The sequence below is a fragment of the Oenanthe melanoleuca genome, chromosome 3 (genome assembly GCF_029582105.1).
Source record: "Oenanthe melanoleuca isolate GR-GAL-2019-014 chromosome 3, OMel1.0, whole genome shotgun sequence".
Classification (NCBI taxonomy): domain Eukaryota; kingdom Metazoa; phylum Chordata; class Aves; order Passeriformes; family Muscicapidae; genus Oenanthe; species Oenanthe melanoleuca.
The window spans coordinates 69,784,493-69,804,197 of NC_079336.1; the positions used below are offsets into that span (position 1 = coordinate 69,784,493).

General features: G+C 40.8%; 3 protein-coding genes across 8 annotated transcripts in view; 2 read left to right on the plus strand and 1 right to left on the minus strand.

Moving 5' to 3' along the window:
• The window catches only part of ERMARD (ER membrane associated RNA degradation), a 23,692-nt gene extending 15,120 nt beyond the window's left edge, over positions 1-8,572 (minus strand). The window contains exon 1 of the mRNA XM_056486591.1: positions 8,329-8,572. The gene's annotated coding sequence lies outside the window, so the exon portion shown is untranslated. The remainder of the gene's footprint in view (positions 1-8,328) is intronic.
• DYNLT2 (dynein light chain Tctex-type 2) lies at positions 1,115-6,364 on the plus strand. Of its 3 annotated transcripts, none has more exons than XM_056486598.1 (4): positions 1,115-1,253; positions 3,674-3,829; positions 4,655-4,813; positions 6,171-6,364. In XM_056486598.1, the coding sequence occupies exons 1-4, from the start codon at positions 1,218-1,220 to the stop codon at positions 6,279-6,281; spliced, it is 462 nt and encodes a 153-aa protein (XP_056342573.1). In that variant the 5' UTR covers positions 1,115-1,217; the 3' UTR covers positions 6,282-6,364. The 3 variants fall into 3 exon arrangements, with proteins under 3 accessions (XP_056342573.1, XP_056342574.1, XP_056342575.1); XM_056486599.1 differs by lacking the exon at positions 4,655-4,813 and adding an exon at positions 4,884-5,030 and having other exon boundaries at positions 1,171-1,253; XM_056486600.1 differs by lacking the exon at positions 6,171-6,364 and adding an exon at positions 4,884-4,969 and having other exon boundaries at positions 1,171-1,253; positions 4,655-4,764.
• Positions 7,688-19,705, plus strand: part of PHF10 (PHD finger protein 10) — an 18,244-nt gene continuing 6,226 nt past the window's right edge. Inside the window, exons 1-9 of one of the 4 annotated variants that reach the window (XM_056486595.1) lie at positions 7,688-8,209; positions 10,800-10,906; positions 11,458-11,588; positions 12,390-12,467; positions 13,491-13,624; positions 13,736-13,885; positions 14,980-15,089; positions 16,482-16,635; positions 19,078-19,233. In XM_056486595.1, the coding sequence (XP_056342570.1) occupies positions 7,742-8,209; positions 10,800-10,906; positions 11,458-11,588; positions 12,390-12,467; positions 13,491-13,624; positions 13,736-13,885; positions 14,980-15,089; positions 16,482-16,635; positions 19,078-19,233 (1,488 nt within the window). In that variant the 5' untranslated portion in view covers positions 7,688-7,741. Of the gene's footprint in view, positions 8,210-10,799; positions 10,907-11,457; positions 11,589-12,383; positions 12,468-13,490; positions 13,625-13,735; positions 13,886-14,979; positions 15,090-16,481; positions 16,636-19,077; positions 19,234-19,705 lie in introns of all 4 variants that reach the window. The other 3 variants (XM_056486594.1, XM_056486592.1, XM_056486593.1) reach the window with 3 other exon arrangements.

Below are 19,705 nucleotides of genomic sequence, written 5' to 3' on the forward strand. Positions count from 1 at the left end.
TCTTGTATCAAGAAAGCACACGAGAACAAAAAGCATTATTAAAACATATCTATAAGCACAACTACAAGACAGTAATACAGCACCTGTAAAAAAGTTGTTTGGGTTTGCAATGCAAGTTTCATCCAGGCACATGACGAAAGGAATTCTCAACTAGAACTACCTTTGTAAAACTGAGGGAAGGTGTTGCTCTGTTTTCACAAGGTCAGGAGGGTGTATTTCAGAATGGTTCTATCTACTGAAACCACAACAAGATAGACTGAAGAAAAATATCCCAGTTTATATATAAATGTTCTGCCTAATCTCTGAGCTTGCAGAGAAACTGATGCTACTTCAAGTAAAGCAAGAGCATCAGTCCTTACAACCAGCAAGATCCTTGGAGGGGAGCAGGGGAAGAACACGTGAATTTTGTAGCAATGTTAGTGCAATTTAAACATTCACGCTATTTTCACATTAGTCTAAGCAGAAAAATGGACTGATTCAGAAGCACACACTTAAATTGTAAAATTCCACAGATAAAACTGCCCATGTTAAACAAGGATGAAAACGCTTCCGATTGAGTAAAAAAAAAAAGTCACACTTGTTCATTAATCAGACAGACAAGAATTGTTTGATAATGAAGTACCACAAATAATAATAATAATGAAATATATGCTATTGAAACAAAATTAAAAGCATTTTTCCTCTTTAATTAGGTAGCAGAACTGACCCTCACAAAAGCAATTTCTGAATTCGTGGCTTCAAGGAGAGAGGAAATATTTACATAGCTATCAGCACTGAGCAGTGTAACAGTTCCCATCGGGAGCCGCTATTAGCTGCCATCTGGAGCACCTACCTGCTATTTAAAGAAAAATAAATTTTAAAATCTACAATATTCCTATCATTCAGTCCATCTTAATTTGTATCTCTTCTTCCCCTTCGCCGTTTCACTGTCAGGGGCGGAAGGCCACAGCAAAACCTGCACGACCGCTGCCCCCCTTTACTACAATTACCAATGCAGAACGGGCCAGACACGGGGCAGGGCGGTGACCTTGGCAGGCAGAGCAGGTCACCGAGCCGGCTGGCAGCGGCAGCAGCCGGGCAGGGCTGTCCCCTCCCCTCCGCTCCCCGCAGGCCGCAGCTCGGCCCTTCCCCGGGCCCGCCATGGCCGCCGCCGCCGTTACCGCCGCCCGCGCGCGCCGCGTCACGGCCGCCCCGCGGGCAGGGCCCGGGCCGCAGCCATGGAGGCAGGGAAAAAGCGCCCCGAGAAAGACACGGTGAGCGGCACCAGGGCGAGGGGCGGCTCCGGGGAGCTGAGCTGGCGGGGTTGGGGCACCCCCGGGAGCGGGGACAGCGGGGGTGTGATGCCCGGGGGATGTGATGCCCGGGGGATGTGATGCCCGGGGGATGTGATGCCCGGCTGAGGCGGGGGTGCCGGTCCGGGCCTGGCGCTTCAGTTGGGAGGGAAGGATGGGGCGTGGAGAATGTGGGTTAAAAGGTGCGTGTGATGCCGTGAAAATTGGTGTCAGGGGTGCTGTTCCCTGTTGGTTTGGGATGGTCGTGCTCTTTCGGCTCGGTCAGGTGCAGTGTTCGCTCCTGCCCTGCGGCACGGGGAGGCCGAGCTGCTGCGGTGGTCCCGAGAAGGGGGATCCTCCCTTCGGTGGGGCAGTCCCTCCAAACCGGGGTGCTGCTCTAAACTAGGAGCTGTGCCCTCTTCTGAAGGAATAAACAATTCTGTTTCTTGTTTGTTTTAACAACTATTGGTTGTTAAATTGGACTTGCTAACAAACAGCGTTTCATTTAAATAGCAAAAGCTTTTTTTTGTTTTTCTCCTAGCATACTTCCTTCCATATGCTCAAAGTTAAGCCTAAGAACAGGCGTTTCTGAGTTTTTTCAAAGAGGTTGCAAATACTTTACAGAAATGTAATTGCAACATTGTGCTAAAATTTGGGGTTTTACTATGTATTTTAAACAGTGATATACAGAAGTGCGTTTATTTACTAGCCATGTCTATAGAGAAATCGAGGTTTTTGGTAGCCTCGTTAGTAAATGAAATGACTTCTTGCAAGTGATTATGAAAACTGTCACTAATAATAGCAGGTGAACTTTTAAGTACCACCATTGTTAGAAGTTGTGTGCTATAGACATGAATTTTCTTCCATCATTAATGAAAGAGGTTGAAGGTAGTGTGGCTCAAGATGAACCAGGTCAGCAAAGAATCACTGTTTGGACTTGTGCCCTTCCTCACAAGTTCATTGCTACTCACATGGATGGGGATGCCCATTTGAAGACCTCAGCTGCAAGACTTGAGGTGCTTTTTCTTCTGTTAGGTGAGGTGTGATGAGCATGTCAGGGCTGTAGTCATTTGAGATCTGAGTTTGCAGTTAGTGGATAATGAGTGTCCACAGGCTAAGTGCAAGTGTGTTTGGTCCTTGTGTTTTTAGAGTATTCAGAGTTCAACAAACATCATCTGGCAATTTCTGCTAAGGCTGCCAACATGAGTGTTTTTAAGAAACTAGAGGACACTTTTAGGTAACATCCACAGTTGTTGAGGGAATTAATGTGTAAATGATTTCATAGAGAAGAAACTGCATTTCTTCCCTGATTCTTAAAACTCCTCAGATAGAAAGATTTATGAGCCCCTGATTAGCACATCTTTTTAAATAATTCTCATTAGACTTTTACATTATCCATAAATGACATTTTTTCTGTACTTCTTAGCATAAGACTTGCACTGTGATGTTATTTCACCTTTGAGTTCTTCTCTCCTGGAAAGGAACTGATGATTTTCTCTTAAGTTCTAGCAGTAGTTAGGAAGTGGAGCTGAGACTGAAGAGTCAACGAAACTTTGTATGGTTTGTTAGGAAGTAGCGGGTCTGGAAGACTATTGCCATGGCACTTTTGCTACTATCTCATTGGCTCCTGGTGCTTTTCTGTCTCTGTCTTTGTTACTATTTTACTGTTATATTTTAAGCCACCCTGGTGGACCGGAGGTGACTTTTCTTTTGCAACATCAGACTTGATTCTTGCATTCATAGAGGGAGGAGTTTTGTTATGTGTGTTGAAGAGATAGAGTGCACAGCTGGATGGGGAGAAAATGCGATCTTTTAAGTTCCAAGCAAAATTACAAAGCTTTGCACACTGGAGCTTACTTTTTCCTCTTTTTTTTTAATTTATTTTTTTAAATGAGCAAATTTAGTCATCAATACACAAGCTACTCTTTCAGTAACAAGGAATAAGGACAAGTAAACCAAAGTAGTAAAAGAACCAAGTCTGTATTTTGGATATTGTGTAGGCTGTTTGAATAAAATGCTTGAGCTTGTGGCTAACAGTCTTGCATGGGTATGTTAATATCTGTGTAGTTTTACTTGGAAAAGGGAGTGGATTCAGGGTGCTAATGTGGTGTATCTGACTGACGAGTTTAAATGCAAAGTTAGGTGACAGTTAGATTTTGCTGGAAAAGAATTTAAAATTGAGTAGAAGTTAACCACTTCTCTCTTTTCAGACAAAACAGTAGTGTTAAAACAGCCAGAAGATGATAATCAGCTTCTAGCTTTCTGTGGTTTTTGTTAACATATTCCTAGATTAATTGCTGGGGTTTTTGTTCTCTTAACTCTACACCATAACGTATTATTTAGAGTCTTTAAATTCTAAAATATTGACATGTGATGTAGATTTTTTAAATTATTTTGTACAGTCAAAAGGAAAAAAAGCGTATCAAGATGCTTCAGACCCATCTCCAACAGAAGAAGAAAAGGAAAAGCTGAAATACAGCCATAACACATATAGACTGGAGCCACGTACTAAAGTTCAGGATGGTTTAATAAGAGACAAAGCTCAAGCGATATTAACGGTATAGTAGTACTTAAAATTAATTTTCTCATTGCAAAACAGCTTGTCTTGCAGAAGAGTCTATGGAACAGTGAATATTGCATAAACTTAAACATGCATAAATCTCTGCAGTCATGAGTTTTGGCACATGAGTGTAATGTAAATGTACTCTGTTTAGCAAAGTGCAGAAGGGCCTCTGCAAGGTCACTGCTGAGCATGTGCTGTTTAGGTGGAGCTGAAGCTTCATAAACTCTTGCATTTTTTAAAATCAAATTGAGCTACAGCACAGTTCAAAGTACCATAATCCACAAAATATCCAGTTAGCAAAAGATCATGACATCAAATCTGTGGATTTGTATTCATTCTGCTAAAATCACAGGATGTGCATAAAATTAGTTGGTATCCTTGACAATCAGAATGCTACATACACAAATTAAGCAAAAATGAAAGAGAACAATCTGTTGTGATAATCCAGAACTGTTAGTGGTATTTTGAACAGTTATAACCAGATCTTTATAATTCTGCTTTCTGTAAGACATATCTTGGATATTTGGAACAGATATTTGTAGCACTGTTTTCCAGTGAACTGAGCCCAAATAAGGGAGACGAATACACTCCTGATTGTTAAATGGAGATTGGCTGGGCATGTGTGTCACCTTTAAAAAAAGAGATTAAATGTTTCAGAGTAAAAGTAATGCATTCTTTGCTGTTTGAGACTATTGTCTGTACTGACTATTCAACTCATTAGTTCTTTTCATGTTCTTGTAATGAAAATGACTGTAAGGGGTGTTTTTTGCAAAAGACTACTAGGATGAAAACTAAGATCCTTCAAAATTGTTTTTGATAGAATAAACTACAAGGAGCCACATACAATGGAGCTTCTAGTCCCTTCTTGTGTGCTTCAATCTCAGAAGAAATATTAAAGGCTGTGAAGGATTTGGACTATGACCGTTATAAGTATGTGGTATCAGTGCTAATTGTGGAAAAGGCAAATCAGGCAATGATTGTAAGCAAACATATTATTTGTTACACCTTTTGAAAATTAAAAACCACTTTTTAACTGTGTTATCTCCTAGGTGTTCTTTCACATTCAGCAGCTTAACTTGTTTGTGGTGATCCTGAAGCTTTTATGTTCTTTATGGGTAGTAGTATCCCAGGTGACAATTCAAGGTGCTGCTGTGATTCTGCCTAACTCTCTGAAGGTTGTTGCCTTCATGTGTTCAGTAAGTGGTAAACAGCCCCTACTGCACTTCCCTGCCACCCATTTGTTTCTGCTGCATGCTGTGCCAATACAATTGCATGAGTTCAGCAAATTTTGTTTTTCATTGTCCAGTGTGCCTGGATCTCCCATTTGGTTCTCACATTCAGCACAAAATGCTGTGCAGTTGTAGTGTGGGGTGACACGGAACAGAAGGGTGGCAAAGAAAGGGATGGTAACTGCAGCTGCCACTAGACATGCTCCTGAGACTTCAAGTTAACACCAGTCATCTGAACTTGGAACACCTAAAATAAAAGGATTCTAGATTTTGCTGTGTTGGTATATAAATTTAGCATTGCAAACTCCCACTGGCATTCAGAATGCTTCTGTCTGTCTAGTAGAATGTCAAAGAACACTTCTACTTTGGAGTGTTCATCATCAGCTCTTAAAACGTGATTGAAACCAACCTGTGTTTAGTGAGTTACATGAAACAACATTTGAAGGGTTGAGTTTCAGTACTAAATCCAGTTTGTGAGTTGCCTGCATCTACCTGCTTTTCTGGTGCTGTCTCACAGTATGCTGTGAGGGGTGCTTTGACTGAGGAGCTGTAGATGGAAACAGATTAGTGAAGTGGTCCAAGTTAACTTTTTTTTCTCCCAAGGAATATGTTTATTTCAGCCATCAATTCACAGTTTAGCTTTGAAAACAATTCTATCAAAATTTTACCAAAAAGGCTGAGAGCCTTTACAAGTTAGGCTGGAGTAAACTGGAGGTGGAGGAATGGGGGATGTGACTTCTTGGTTGTTCCCAAAACTAATATCTATTCACACAGACATTCTGTTGCTTTCGAAGGGGTGTTCTTACAGTATGTTAACTTGTAACAAGTGAGCACAAGAGAGAATTGGGGGTTTGGTGTTGAGATTTTTGGATCTATTTGGGTGTAGGTAGAGGGAGCTATTTGGGCGGGAGCTTTACTGTGAAGAACATCTATTTAACATTAAATAGGAATTGTTAATTTTATTCAACTTTGCATTGTTGTTAAAAGCTATAACTCTTCTAATATGATTAGATTAGCATTTAGATAATGCTGGATGTTCTTTAAAAATAAATAGTAAAACTGCTGTATATAGCTTCACTTGTACGTTTTTCTCTTTTATCCCTTTAGGTTGCCAGCAGATGCCTCTGGGATGTTCAAAGAGACACTTGGGTTTCAGCTAAATGTGAAACTGATACATTTATTGCACTGGCATTGGTAATGGCTTGTTATTATGACTAGAACTCTGAAAGTCACAGCTGCATTCATGCATCACAGTACATGGTATATTTGAAAATTTTCAAAATATCATTATTTTAGTATTCTTTTTTGTCCTTTTGCTGTTGGCACATTCCAACTGACATACAGTTGAGATAATTCTGCTCGGTTCTGCTCTGTTAAAAAAAAAAAAAAAAAAGAGAAACCAAAAAACTGCGTTGGAAATGTTTATGGTTGAGCACATATGGGCTTCATCTGTTGTAAAGCTCTGCTGTGGAAGTGGGAGCAGCTGGTGTAAGGCCAAACATTGCAAAATTTTGAATGTTGCTTGTCACTTGGGTGCCTAGGACTGTTAACCAATGCTTGCATGCAGTTGCAGGTATCAGTTTTCTTAAAAGCATATTCTTTGTAAGAAAAAGCAGTGTTCATTTTTCATTTTCTTGGTTGGCATCTATGATAAAGTGCTAGTCCGCCTAGAAACTTGGCTGAGAGGGAAGCTGTGTTTTGCAGTCGTGGAACTTCGAATTTCCAGCCGTTTGCCTTGAATGAAGTGAAAGTTCAGTTATTAGGTTCCCCGGGTCTTAACCTAAGTATCGCCTAGGGTCTGGTTGGTGGACAAATACTGAATTAAGCGAGGTAGGTCACTTTAGTCTAGGGGCTTCTGGGGGTAGTGGCAGGACAGTGAAGTCAATCGTGAGGCTATTGAGAATTGGTCCATAACTGGCAAGGGCTGCACCGATTGTATTGTGTAAAATGAGATTCCGGCAGATTCGCGAAGCGTTTAGACATCCGCTTCTAGATCTGCCGTGCGTGGAAATGGAGCGCTGGTGCCTTTGCCATGTCCCTTTTATTGTTGGGAGCTGAAAGCAAACGCGGACGGGGCGGCGGTGCTTCCCAGCGCCCCATGGCCAGCTGGGGTCGGAGCGCGTTTGGAGCCGCGGCGGGGCAAAACTCGAGGGGCGGCGAGCAGCCCGTATCGCGGGTGGGCGCACACGCGGGGCGGGGGAGCCCCGGCCGGGGGCGGCGCCGGGGCTGGGGCGCGGCCGTGCGCTTTGTTCACCGGCGCGGGGCCGTGCGCGCCCACGGGGCCCGGCTGCGGGCGGGCGCGCGCGCCGCCCCGCTCCCCGGGACGAGGGTCATTCCCGCGGCGGGCAGGGTGGGCTGCGCCTCTGCTCCGCCCGCCCGCACCGGCGGCACCGGCACCGGGAGGCGGCGCGGCGCGCAGCCGGCTCGGAGAGACCGCGCAGCGGCGGGGAGCGGCCGCACGCGCCCTCCCTCCGTCGCAGGGGCGAGCGCGCTCGTGGCGGCTCCTCCGAGTGCGCCCCCCGCCCCCCGAACCCCCCTCCTGCGGGGGCTGATGGTTCACAAACGTAGCTCGTCCCCGGCTGACGTTCCCGGAGACGGGAGCCTGCCGGCGGAGCGCAGCAGCCCGGCCCTGCTGGGCGCCAGCTCCCGCGCTCGGCGCTGACCACCCCGCCGGGGGGATGCTGCCCCTGCGCCCCGCGCTGCTGCCCAAGCGCTACCGCGGCGGCTCGGCTCCGCGCTCGCGGCCGGGCCGCGCGGCCGCCCGAGCGGCGGCGGCAGGAGGAGGAGAAGGGCGCGGCGGCGGCGGCGGCGGCGGCGGCAGCGGCGGGTCCCCCGCGCCGGTCCCGCGGGGCGGCACCGGGTCGGTGCGGGTGCCGGTCCGGCGGCGCGGGCCGGGGTCGCCGCGGGCTGCCCGGAGGGGGGCGGAGCAGGAGCCGCCGCGCCCGTGCGCGCGCTGGCCGGTAGGGGCCGCTGCCGCTCCCCGCAGGGCGCGGGGGGGCGGGGCCGGCGGGCGCGGCGCGAGGCCCGGTCGCGCGGCGGCGGCGGCGGCGCTCCTGTTGGCCCAGCCGGCGGCGGCCATGGCGGCCGTGCTGTCCCCGCGCCTCTGCGACAGCGACCCGGCCACGCCCGGCGCGCAGTCCCTCAAGGTGAGAGCGGGTGGCGGCGGCCGCGGAGCTGCGGCGCAACAGCCGCCTCGGCGGGAGGCCTCGCGCGGCCCCCGCGCCCAGGCGCCCTGACCCGCGCCTCCCGCCCGCCCCGCGCTCACCTCACGCCCGCCGGGGGAGCCGGGTGGCGGCGGGCGGCCTCTCGCGCCCCGGGCCGAACTTTGAGCGCGGCTCTGTGGGGCTGCGTGCCCGGGGCCGTCCTCCTTCCCGAAAGTCCCTCGGCGTCTTCCCGGGGGCGGCGCGGCAGCTGAGTGCTCGCCGCGGCAGCGCCGCAGCCGGGAAAGTTTGGGTCTGGTCGCGGGCAGTTCCGCGTTGGCCCCGCCGGCTGCTCCCGCGCATCCCGGCACCGCGGGCACTTGTGGCGCCAGAGACTCCGGCGCACATCGGCAGTCCTCCGTCAAACACGTCTCGAGTAGTTCAGGCTTCTCCATCGCTTAATAAGGGAGCGTTACATCGATCTCGCAGGGATAGGCGTACCAAAGTTTGTAACGTCGCCATGTTTCGTACGGACTAACAAGCTTTTTACAGAAACATCCGTTTTCAGGGAGAAAGGGGCTTTTTGGGACAATGTTTAACTTTCCACGTAAAGAGAGCCACAGAACAGAACTATCTATTTTTTTTTTTCCTCTTTGAATAGTAAAGGTGGTTGAGCAACATTTTGCCTTTAGATTACAGATGTTTTCACTTCACATTTGCAACGTACTGGACCTGTGTGATTGCATTTCGTGAAATTTTAAGCAAATAAGGAAACAAATGGAAATGGAGAACACTGCTCTCTCCGTGATACGGATGCTCATTCTTTGTAACAGTACCAGGTTTAATAAATGAAAAATTACAAAGCGAAAGGAGAAACTGATATCAGGCACTTCCACCAAACTGTCAGGTTGCGATCTGTCTTTTAAAGTCTCTTGGAAGTTTTGGTATACCAAAACAACAGCCAAAGAGGGTTGCTTTGGCCCTGTTCAGGTATTTGTCTAGCAGTTAAAAAGATGTGGAGTGCATTAATATTCTTGTGGGAAGTAGAAATGAACTACTGATGAGACAGTCACAAAATACTCTAATGCAATGTTGTTTTGACTGGGGACTGCTTATTCGTTCTTCTGAGTTCATACAGGGTATTCTCAGCGATACTAGGAAGTGGTGTTATTGGTATTGTGAGTGGAGATGCTGCATACTGCTTTTTTAAGGATGGCTGCACTAAGAAAACACAGTTTCATTAAATTTTGCTTTTTCCATTTTTGTTACTGTGTGAAGGATATTCTTATTGCTACTTAAAGGGAAGAAAAATATTTGTTAAAAATTGCAGAAAAGAAGAAATAAGCCAAAAAAGTCCGTGAGACAAATGCTTTTTGCCTATGGCCTGTCTTGGTTATAACATTGTGAAATATTGCATAATAAAAGTAATGTATAGTTGTTTGCTTGAATATTTTAAAATTGATATTTCAAGTAATATGTTAAGTAAAGCAAACTAGAATGAAAGACATTTGCAAAGATAGGCCTAATAGTCGTTGTTGTTATTATTAAATAAGTAAGTATAGTTGGGCTTGATCCATTTATTTCTGATAGGTTAATTCCTTTTGCTTAAACTTCACAGAAGTTAGGAAATTGATTCTTTCCCTCTGCTCCACTTTAGAGATTCAGTTAGTTAAAGAACTGTTTTGTTCTTGACTCAACTACTGGTTACAGTAGGCAATTCACTTAAAGATTTCTGCTTTCTGTGTCTCAGTTATGATCAGACAGTGTTGGTCAGTAAATGCTTTGAGATTGTTGATAATGCAGGTAGGAGTTGCACAGCACTCTGGGACAACAAAGCAGTGGAAAACGCAACATCAACTGAGTCGCTGTCTGCTAGATTTTACAGAAATCTTTGTTTTGCTTTGGTATTTTTTTCCTCTTCTTTTTATTCCCTTTTGTTATATTAATCACTTAAAATCTAAATAGTGACACCTGTCTGAATGTTCCCTTGTAATAGCTTTGTTCTCTATCTGTTGTAATACCAAGTTGGGTTTTTTTCTTCCATATATTTTTTCATCTCAAGACGCAAGTCTTTGCTACTTGCTTGTAATGATATTTTTTTGTGAATTGTATACTATTCCTTTTATTTTAACTGTATACCTATACACGCCTATATACTTGTATACCTGAAAACTGTGTTGCTTTTGGTAATATTTTCCCTGATTTTGTAAGCATCAGCTTTCAGCAAGGAATTGTGGTTTTTGTTTTGCACCTGCTTTTGGTTTGGATTGCTACTCTGATCAAGTGCCAGAGGTAGTTTACATCAGGAATTATGGACTTGGTGGTCAGAGCTAGAGCTCTCTCTATTCAGAACTCCACCTGTACTACAGGTGAGAAGCCACCCAGTTCTCCTCCTGGGCTACCACGTTCATGCAGGTAGTTTATAACAAAGAATAATTGGTTATGTAGACTGTCCTGCGAGTTGTTTGTTAAGACTGTCACAAAATGGCATAGCAGTTGAAGTAGATTTAAATTGTGGATTGCCTTGCAATGTTTATATGTGTTTTGCAGTATCATTGGAGTAGTCTAATTTTTTTAATATTTATTTTCATTTCAGGATGACACAGAAGAAAATTCCAATGATGGCAGCCAGCCATCCAAAAGACGGCGAATGGGGTCGGGGGACAGTTCTCGGAGCTGTGAAACTTCCAGTCAAGACCTTGGGTAGTACTGTTTTTCACAATTCCCACTTTTTATTGCAGGTCTGACTTTATTGTTCAGCATGGTTAAGTATGAGATCTTTTTTGTATATTCTTCATACATCTTTCTGAATTGAGGTGATGTCCTATAAACAACTAGATGTCTATTACTGCCAGCGCATTTTAAGGCATTTTATTTTAGAGTGCCACAAAAAGTGCTGCATCTGATTTACAATCAGAAGCACAGTTTACATGTTTTAAAACATTGCATACTTGAATGAATTTTGACTCTGTAGTAGTTGCTTTTACTGGTGTCCTCTCCATTGTGATGGATATCAGTTTCTTCAGATCCTGTTCCTTAGCATGTTTAAATGGTGTTTTAGAGAAGTATATGTGAGGTTGGGTGTAACAAACTATCTTTTGAAATAGATTAACAGGATGCAATGCTTTAAATTGCTTGTCCAACTTTGTAGTTATTTTCCATTGACATACAAATAGGAATTACTGAATTTCTAGAGATGTAGGTAGTATTCTTAAGGTTTGTTGTGATTTGTTGAACATTGTTCTTATGTTTAGGTATAGTTATTTTCCTGCTGAAAATTTGATAGAATACAAATGGCCACCTGATGAAACAGGAGAATACTATATGCTTCAGGAGCAAGTCAGTGAATATTTGGGTGTGACTTCCTTTAAAAGAAAATATCCAGGTATTTATTTTTCAAGTTTTTCTTCTAAAAGCTTGTGTCCTTAAACAGTTTGGATGTAGTCTGTGCTTCTTTGGTTATGGGATAAGCTAGCTGTTTAAAAAAAAGGCCCAGGAAAAGCAGACTTGGATTATACTTGTACTTTATATTTTCATTACTGAAAATATAATGTATCCACTGGTTTTCAAAGTAGTATAAGACTTTTTGTTATTGCCACTGAAAATTTGCAAACAAGTCTGATTTGAGGGTTAGATCAGCAAGTACTGTTTGAAAACTGATGTTAGTTTTATTTTTAGTGATTTGTTGATGATTGCTTATTATATCTCTGTATTCTGTTTCCTGAATTGTGGCAACATTCCTACACTGTGTAAGAGTATTAAGGAACATGTTTGTGGAAGTTCTCGTATTTGCGCTCTGTTATTCAGAATTGTCCAGTCTGGGTCTTTCGTTGGGGAATTTATTTTTAAAAGTCATGGTAAAATTAAAAAGACTGTACTATCAGTGCTTGGAAAAATTTTCTGCATCTGAAGTTACACATCAGGTTTCTTTAGTTTTTCTGTAAATCATAGCTATAGGCAGGGTCTTGACCTACTATAAGTCAAGAAAATTTACCATGTCCCTATGTTGTTTGTTAAATTTAAAATTAATAAATTAAGTTATCATGAGTTTCTTGGAATAGCAGTATTCTACAGGCTCTAGCAGCCTGGAAACAAGGCTGTTGAAATACTTTGATGGTGTTTATGTGAGAGTTTCAGTTACTGCACACATTTTTATTTCTCATTTTTGTTTTTCTTTGAGATTTAGAAAGGCGAGATTTATCTCACAAGGAAAAACTCTACCTCAGAGAACTAAATGTTATCACAGAGACTCAATGCACACTAGGTAAGAAAACAATTTGTTAAGACTCCTTATTACAGTATAAAAAGTACAGCACTCTGAAAAAGGAATCAGTTTGGTAGAGAAGAATTGTATCCTTCTCAACTGGAAGCATAAATTCTGAAATTAAAGCTGGATTATTATTAGCTTAGTAAATTGGCCATCATGTATCAGTGTTCCAGATTTATTATTAACATATATTTTGGAACTATTCTAATTACTTGGAGAAGATTTTGCTATATTCTAAATAAACCTGTAGAACCTTTTTCTCTTAGAATAGAGGCCAACAGAGTTGTGTGGTCTCATATATATACATTATATGTATATATGTATATATGTATATATGTGTACATCGTGATATATATTGCATATGTATGTTACAGGATGTCTTTATATATATTAGTCTTATTTTGCTGCATTGCATTGGAGCCCAGTGTATATTGAATGGTTCAGCTTCTATGTTAGAAATTAGAAGAGTGTATATTAAGGCACTTGAATATTTCTTTAAATGGATTGATATAACTTCTGAGGCTGATATTTTGAAAGGACTTTCTTCTTACTCTTCTGATATATGTGATTTGGACATGTTAAGAGTTTAAGTGATGCTGCCAAGATTTTTTTTTTCTTTGTATCATGGGTCTTTGAAAATGTAATGTCTTTTTAAATACTAACAATCTTTATAAGTACACCACCTTTATTTCTTACCTGTGAGCTGTCTTATTTTTTTTAACTTAACTATGCATAATAGAACCATATTTAATTTTTATATATAGAGTTAAAATGTTACATTCTGCCTCATATAGCCAAAAGAGATGTGTGCTGAGTTAACTACCCCTGTTTTTAAAATTATAGTTATCATCAGTGGTAGTGGCATAAATCATTCTGTGCTATTATTGTCCATGTTTTGAGATCAGTTGTGTTGGAACCTTCAGGGGAGGAGATCTGCATTGTCGCTTGGTCATTGTGGGATATAAATAACCTACAGTTACTTTTGCCAGATAGCATCATTATTGCTTTTATTTATTTTAGGTCTAACAGCTTTGCGTAGTGATGAAGTAATTGATCTTATGATTAAAGAATACCCTGCCAAACATGCTGAGTATTCTGTTATACTGCAAGAGAAAGAGCGGCAGCGAATAACAGATCATTACAAAGAGTATTCTGTAAGTAATTACCACTTACGTGAACCAAATCTGCAATGGGAGTGTGACACAAGGTTCTTCTCAAACTGAGAGTGAAATACATGTGAATTAATGTAACTGTTTTTATTCCAGCAAATGCAGCAGCAGAACACACAGAAAGTAGAAGCCAGTAAAGTTCCGGAATATATTAAGAAAGCTGCCAAGAAAGCTGCAGAATTCAACAGCAATTTAAACCGAGAGCGGATGGAAGAAAGAAGAGCCTATTTTGATTTACAGACACATGTAGGCAGATTTTAATTTCTTACCAATTGTGAGGAGGCAGTTCCTTGTTTTAGTACCATTTCAACTGTTTTCAATGGGGTTGATTATTTTCCCGCACATAGAGACTTACAGTTTTGCCATTAAATGGGTTATACTGCTAAAAATAATAATCTCAAATATATTGAACCTGCAGACTTTTTTAACTTGAAAATACTTGTCTGAGGAAGCTCTAAAAATCTCGGTGTTATTTTATTATCTTGTCTTTATTCAGATAGTAGTAGCATAAAACTAAGAACGTAGATTATTCTTATAAATGGCAAATTCTTCTTTTGAATACTTCCAAAGTTTCGCCTGACAATACCTGAAGTAAAAAGGAAAACTATTTAATACCTAAAAGTATGCTGCCTGTCAATATTATACCCTTGTTTTTTGTTAGGTGTTGTATTTTTTTGGTATTGCATTTTTAGATGCCTCTATGCTCGATTAAATAAAATTATTAACAGCAGTACTGTTCTGCTTTTATGAAGACAGTGAAGCAAAAGTTTTCTCTGCGAATTGTTACATGGCAGACAATTATGGAATTTTCCTGGTATTGACCATATTAGAGAGAAAGTAGTGGATTATTACTTCTATTTCCTTCTAAGAAAAGGAAGGCTTATTGTGTAAGCTTCTCCTTTCCATATATTTATATTAATGGATTTTTTTAATAGTACAGTCTGGTTGCGGAATTCGATGGACGTGTTCTTTCTAAAGCATTAGGGACCAATAGTGATAATTATGCTAAAGATGCCAGCCACAAATGTTAATATTTACTGTTTCAATTGCTAGATTTTAATTTCAAAATTTTTTTTCGTAATACACTGTTAAAAGGGCTCTTACCTAATCTTTGTTCAGTTCATGAGATACTTAGGAATTGGGTTTAATCCATTATATTGTTTTGTGAGTGGGATCTCTTAGCATTTTAATGAATTGAATTTCTCATGGGAGAACTCAGGTAACTGTTCCAATTCAGTAAAACTGGCAAGTTAAAAAATGCTTGGAGGAGTGTTTGGTGAGGAAGGCTCTGCTGTTTGTATATGAAATAAAATGTCATTCTTTTATATTAAACAATGCAGATTATCCAGGTGCCTCAAGGAAAATACAAAATCTTGCCTACAGAGAGAACAAAGGTTAGTCCTTATCCAGTGGCTCTCATACCCGGCCAGTTCCAGGAGTACTACAAAAGGTATTGTAAAAGCATTCCAACTGTTCTGTTGCACTGATCTCTTTTGTCTACATCTAGCAGGTGGAAAATATTTCAGTATCTTTGCTGTAAGGTTTCAAATTAATTTTAGTTTGAGACAATTGATAGTCTTCAAAGATGCTTAGTGTGACAGCTTGTGTCAACAAAACAGTACTGACTGCAAGAGCACTGTCTCTGCTGATGTATTGCAGTGCCTGAGATCTGGCCTGCTCAGTTATTTACCATGGTAAAAAGGGATATTAATTTCACTCCTGCCACCTTCCTGTTTACTTATCATCTGCCTCTGCATGTGTGCTAAAATTAATGTTTTTGTATTGAAGTGTTGTGATGCTGGCTTGTGATCTCATGTCTTCTGTGTGACAGTCTTGCTGTTCTATTTTGAATTTTTAGAAACTCTCTTAAAAAAATTGGTCTGGTTAAATTTGGTGTTGTGCTTGTAAGTAAGAGAGAAAGACATTGCAAGCTGGACCTTTAAATTTCATGAAAAAGTGTTTCTTGACGGTTGACATAAATTTAAGATTTTACTAGCAGCATTCTACCATTGAACAGATCCGTACAGATTTGAAGATTTTACTGAAGTCTTACTGTTGTACAATAGACATGGTATTCATGGTATATGTGCTTGGTTTTTTGTAAACAAGCTCTTTGTCTGCATGTGCCTTACTCCTTCCAGTGTGGGTTCATACAGCCCACCCCAAATTTGCATGTTACAGGATATTCCTGAAGGACTTCAATTTTATTAAATCAATTGAATTAAAATTACTTCATATTATGTTTATTTTGCACTTTGTAAGCTGCTAGTGAAACGGCTTTTCCATCTCAGTGAAGGACATGATCTTTCATTATATGCAGCAAAATATATCCTGTTCCTTGCAATGCTTTCCTCAGCAGTAAGAGGACTTTCACTTTTTTCTTAGTCTTTAAGGTTAAAAAGAAAAAGGGTAGATTATGCATGTTGAACTGTGTCTGGCTATAAGCAGTGTAATTACACCTTTATATTCTTCTGAAAAACATTTTCATATGCATTTTTTTGTTCTCAATAATCAGCTATACAGCTGCAGTGTGATATGTTTTTGTGCCCTGGGTTAGAATTGTATGTGTTATAGGGCACTGCACGTTCATAAACAAAGTGTATGATGTGTTGGGCGTAGTAACATGGATTGGTTAAAACTTTGCAATTACACTTGTCTTCCATGAATATCTGCTCTACAAAGAAGACAAGTACTATACATGGTATCACATTTGGGAGGAGAAATTAATTTTTCCTTTGTTTTCAGAACTGCATATTTTATGTGCCTTCCTGAAAAAAGAGAGACTCTTTCTTATTAAAGACCCTGTGTACCCTGTGACTCAATGAATTTTATTTAACTTCAGATACTCTCCAGATGAACTTCGTTACTTGCCATTAAACACAGCTCTTTATGAACCTCCTTTGGATCCAGAACTGCTTACATTGGACAGTGATGGAGATTCAGATGATGCAGAGGAAGGGCGGGGTGATGAAAAAAGGAAAACCAAAGGCAATTCGGTGAGACAAATTGAAAGTATTCTTCAACAAAGAAATACTTTCCCTTCACTTTCATTAGTGTAATTAATTTCTTAGAATCTTTCAACATTCACAAAATGAAGGAAACACCTGTTTTAGTACTTCTGTTTATTTCATAACATTGCTCTCTATTGCTTTCTGTTTTGGTCCATTTTTGGAGTAAATGGGACAAATATTTGACATTTCAGGCCTTTTCTTCCTTTTTACAATTTTCTTTTGTTTGTTTTGTTTTGTTTAAAGAAACTTTGAAGAAATTTACCAGTGCAGCTCTTCATTATGCCCTTTTTCCCAAGGGGAAGTTGCTGGCATTTCTGAGGAGAATGAATACAGTATATTTTGCTGTTTGAAGTCCCACAGAATCTGTCCCTAAAGCAAAGATGTTAATAACCTCCTAAGTTTTTCTTTGTGATGTAGAAGCAGTAAGTACTCAGTATAGAAATAGTTACTTTATTCCAATTAAAAAAGGTGAAAAGCACTGTGGTTTTTTTGCATTACAATGCATCTTCTAAAAGATATTTATCTTCTCTCCACTGAATGCAAATGTAAAATACCCTTAATTTTCAGCTAACCGTTAAACTTTCACAGACATATCTTAATAGTGCTTTAAATGCTCAAGAGCCAACTGAGATTCAAATTAGCTAAGTACAACTGAACCACTGGTGTGTTGCTTCAGTTTTTATGTTGGTGACAATCTCCAGAAGTTTAACCCTAATTTTAACAGCAGTGGAATGTCACAGTGCATTTAGCAATTTCTAGCATGATTGATGAACATGTTTGATGGTGGGTATGTACAATTCTAAATTTTGTCATGTAAATATTATCTTCTTTGAATTTGTAAGATACTTATAATTGAAGAAAGGAATAGGTCAGCTTGTAGGTTAACAAAAGGAGAGCTAGGTGTTTAATACACTGTTTCTGCTTGAATTTTTTTGAGAGTAAATAATATAAATATAGCATGCTAAATGTCAACTCATATTTTTGCTTTAATCACACTCCAGCTTTTTACAGTTGGTCAGTTGGTCTTTAACCCTTTTTTCCCAGTTTTCTTTTCCATTGACTTCCATTCTCATTAATGGTAAAGAAAAGTAACTGAACCAAGCAGACTACTCTTGATTTTTCACAGAGGCTCAAAATTATTTATTTTTTTTTGTGACAGAATGCAGAAGGAAAAATGTCCCTGAATTTAAAAAGTGTAGAGAAGTGTGGAAGATTGATAATCAGATTCCTGGGAAGTAGTTTTGGCTATGAGAGCAGGGGTTCTTAGCTAGTTAGTCATTGAGGGGGGCATATAGTTCAGAAAAAACACAGAAGTGGGACATTGTCAGATTTGGGCTACCTACCATTTGTCAGATCTCCCTGATGAGCCCCACAATATGCTTTATAACTTTTCCTTTTTCACACCTCTCCCCTGCTCCATTGTTGGAGTTGATAGCAGTTTTCTTTTCTGTAGTGTTTTAGTGGGTCTGACCTAAATAACCCTTCCCCTACAATAATGGTGAAACATACAATTTCTTGTTGCCACATAGTTCCATCTGCTTTTGTGTTACATTCTGCCATTTGCTCTGTGTCTGTTTTGTCTGTTTTGATTTCAGGACCTGGGGCACAGGCTGATTACTATTTACAGAGTGTGTTTTACTCTAGGGCATCATTGTTATTTAGCCTCTTGGGTTTTATTGTAATAAATGTGGGTAATCATACTGTTTCCTCCTGGAGCTTTTTGAAAGCCTTTATTAACATTTTTCTCAGAAAAGTCTTGTGCTGCTGCTCTTAATTATGCCACATAATTCTCTCATCCTCTTTGAACCTCTTCCCCGCTTTCTTGCTTCCTCATTCCTCAAAAAAAAAAAAAAAAAAAAAAAAAAAAGCTATAACTGCAAAATAAATTCTGTTGTTTGGTTCTGTATTATAAAGTGTGGAAGTGTGTTTTGCCATTGATGGCATTCTTCTGCTGCAGTCCAAATTAAATATTTAGATTGCTCCTGGTGAAAACAGTAGGTGAGGGTGGCAGAAAAAACCTTCACATGTTTAATTCAAGGCAGTCCTTGTACACTTTAAATGAATGGCAAGGGCACTTTAAACTTTTTAGTGGCCCTTTATGCTGTAAACAGCATCTTGCATTTAGTTGATTTCTTGCTGCCTTCTAATGAAAATGCTTCAGAGAATTACACTGTTGTGCTCCCTGTACTGGTACCAAGACCGACTGCAAAAACATGACTGCTGTTGCTGATGCCAGTCTCTTAAACTAGAAAAAAACAGATAATGAATGTTGTGAACACAGGTGTTCTAGATTGTGATAAACCCCATGCATTTGCAGAAGGAATGACATATCCTTCTCTTATCTTAGTTGACTCTAAGGGGCATAGGAAAGACTTGTTTGTCTATCCAAAAAAATAAAAAAATATAGCTATGGTATTTTTATTATAGGACAATTCGTCTGGCAATGTATCTGAAGGTGATTGCGCCACAGACAACCAGGAGGATTCTTTTCAGGGAAGACAAAAAACAAGAGACAAAAGTGCTACTCCAAGAAAAGATGGTTCCAAACGTTCTGTATTACCCAAATCAGTTCCTGGGTACAAGGTAGAAGAAAAAAGCCCCTGACTGAATTTTACTCACCAGCTTCTTCCTGAAGTATTCGTTTTTTTCAATAATGTGGAACTTCTGCTTGCTGTACTTCACTAGCTGTTCTCCTGTTGTGTGCTCCATCTGTTTGCTTCCTTATTTCCTTTTGCTTATATTTTGTGTGGGGCTTTTCTTTACCCTGGCTGTACAATGGCCTTCTATTGGGTTAACTTCTTAGATTCATAGGCAGTAATAGTAGAAAAATCCATTGTGGATTTATCACTGGAACTCAACATCTTTCTGTCTGCTTTAACATAGTAGCCAGAAGTATGTGCCTAGCATTCACTATCTGTTACTTTTTTCTATTTCGTATGGCAGCATACCAAGAGATCAGTCCTGTAACGTGCAGCTGTATGGCTGAATATATTGTTATGACATCCATTTTAAATGCAGCCTTTTATCCTGCAATGTCATGATGTATAGGATGGAA

Bases quoted from the DNA above. Each gene is read 5' to 3' on its own strand.
- DYNLT2 (XM_056486598.1), top strand. From the start codon at position 1,218: ATGGAGGCAGGGAAAAAGCGCCCCGAGAAAGACACG. The intron at 3,830-4,654 runs GTATAGTAGTAC...TGTTTTTGATAG, and splicing joins AAGCTCAAGCGATATTAACG to AATAAACTACAAGGAGCCAC. The intron at 4,814-6,170 runs GTAAGCAAACAT...TTATCCCTTTAG, and splicing joins AGGCAAATCAGGCAATGATT to GTTGCCAGCAGATGCCTCTG.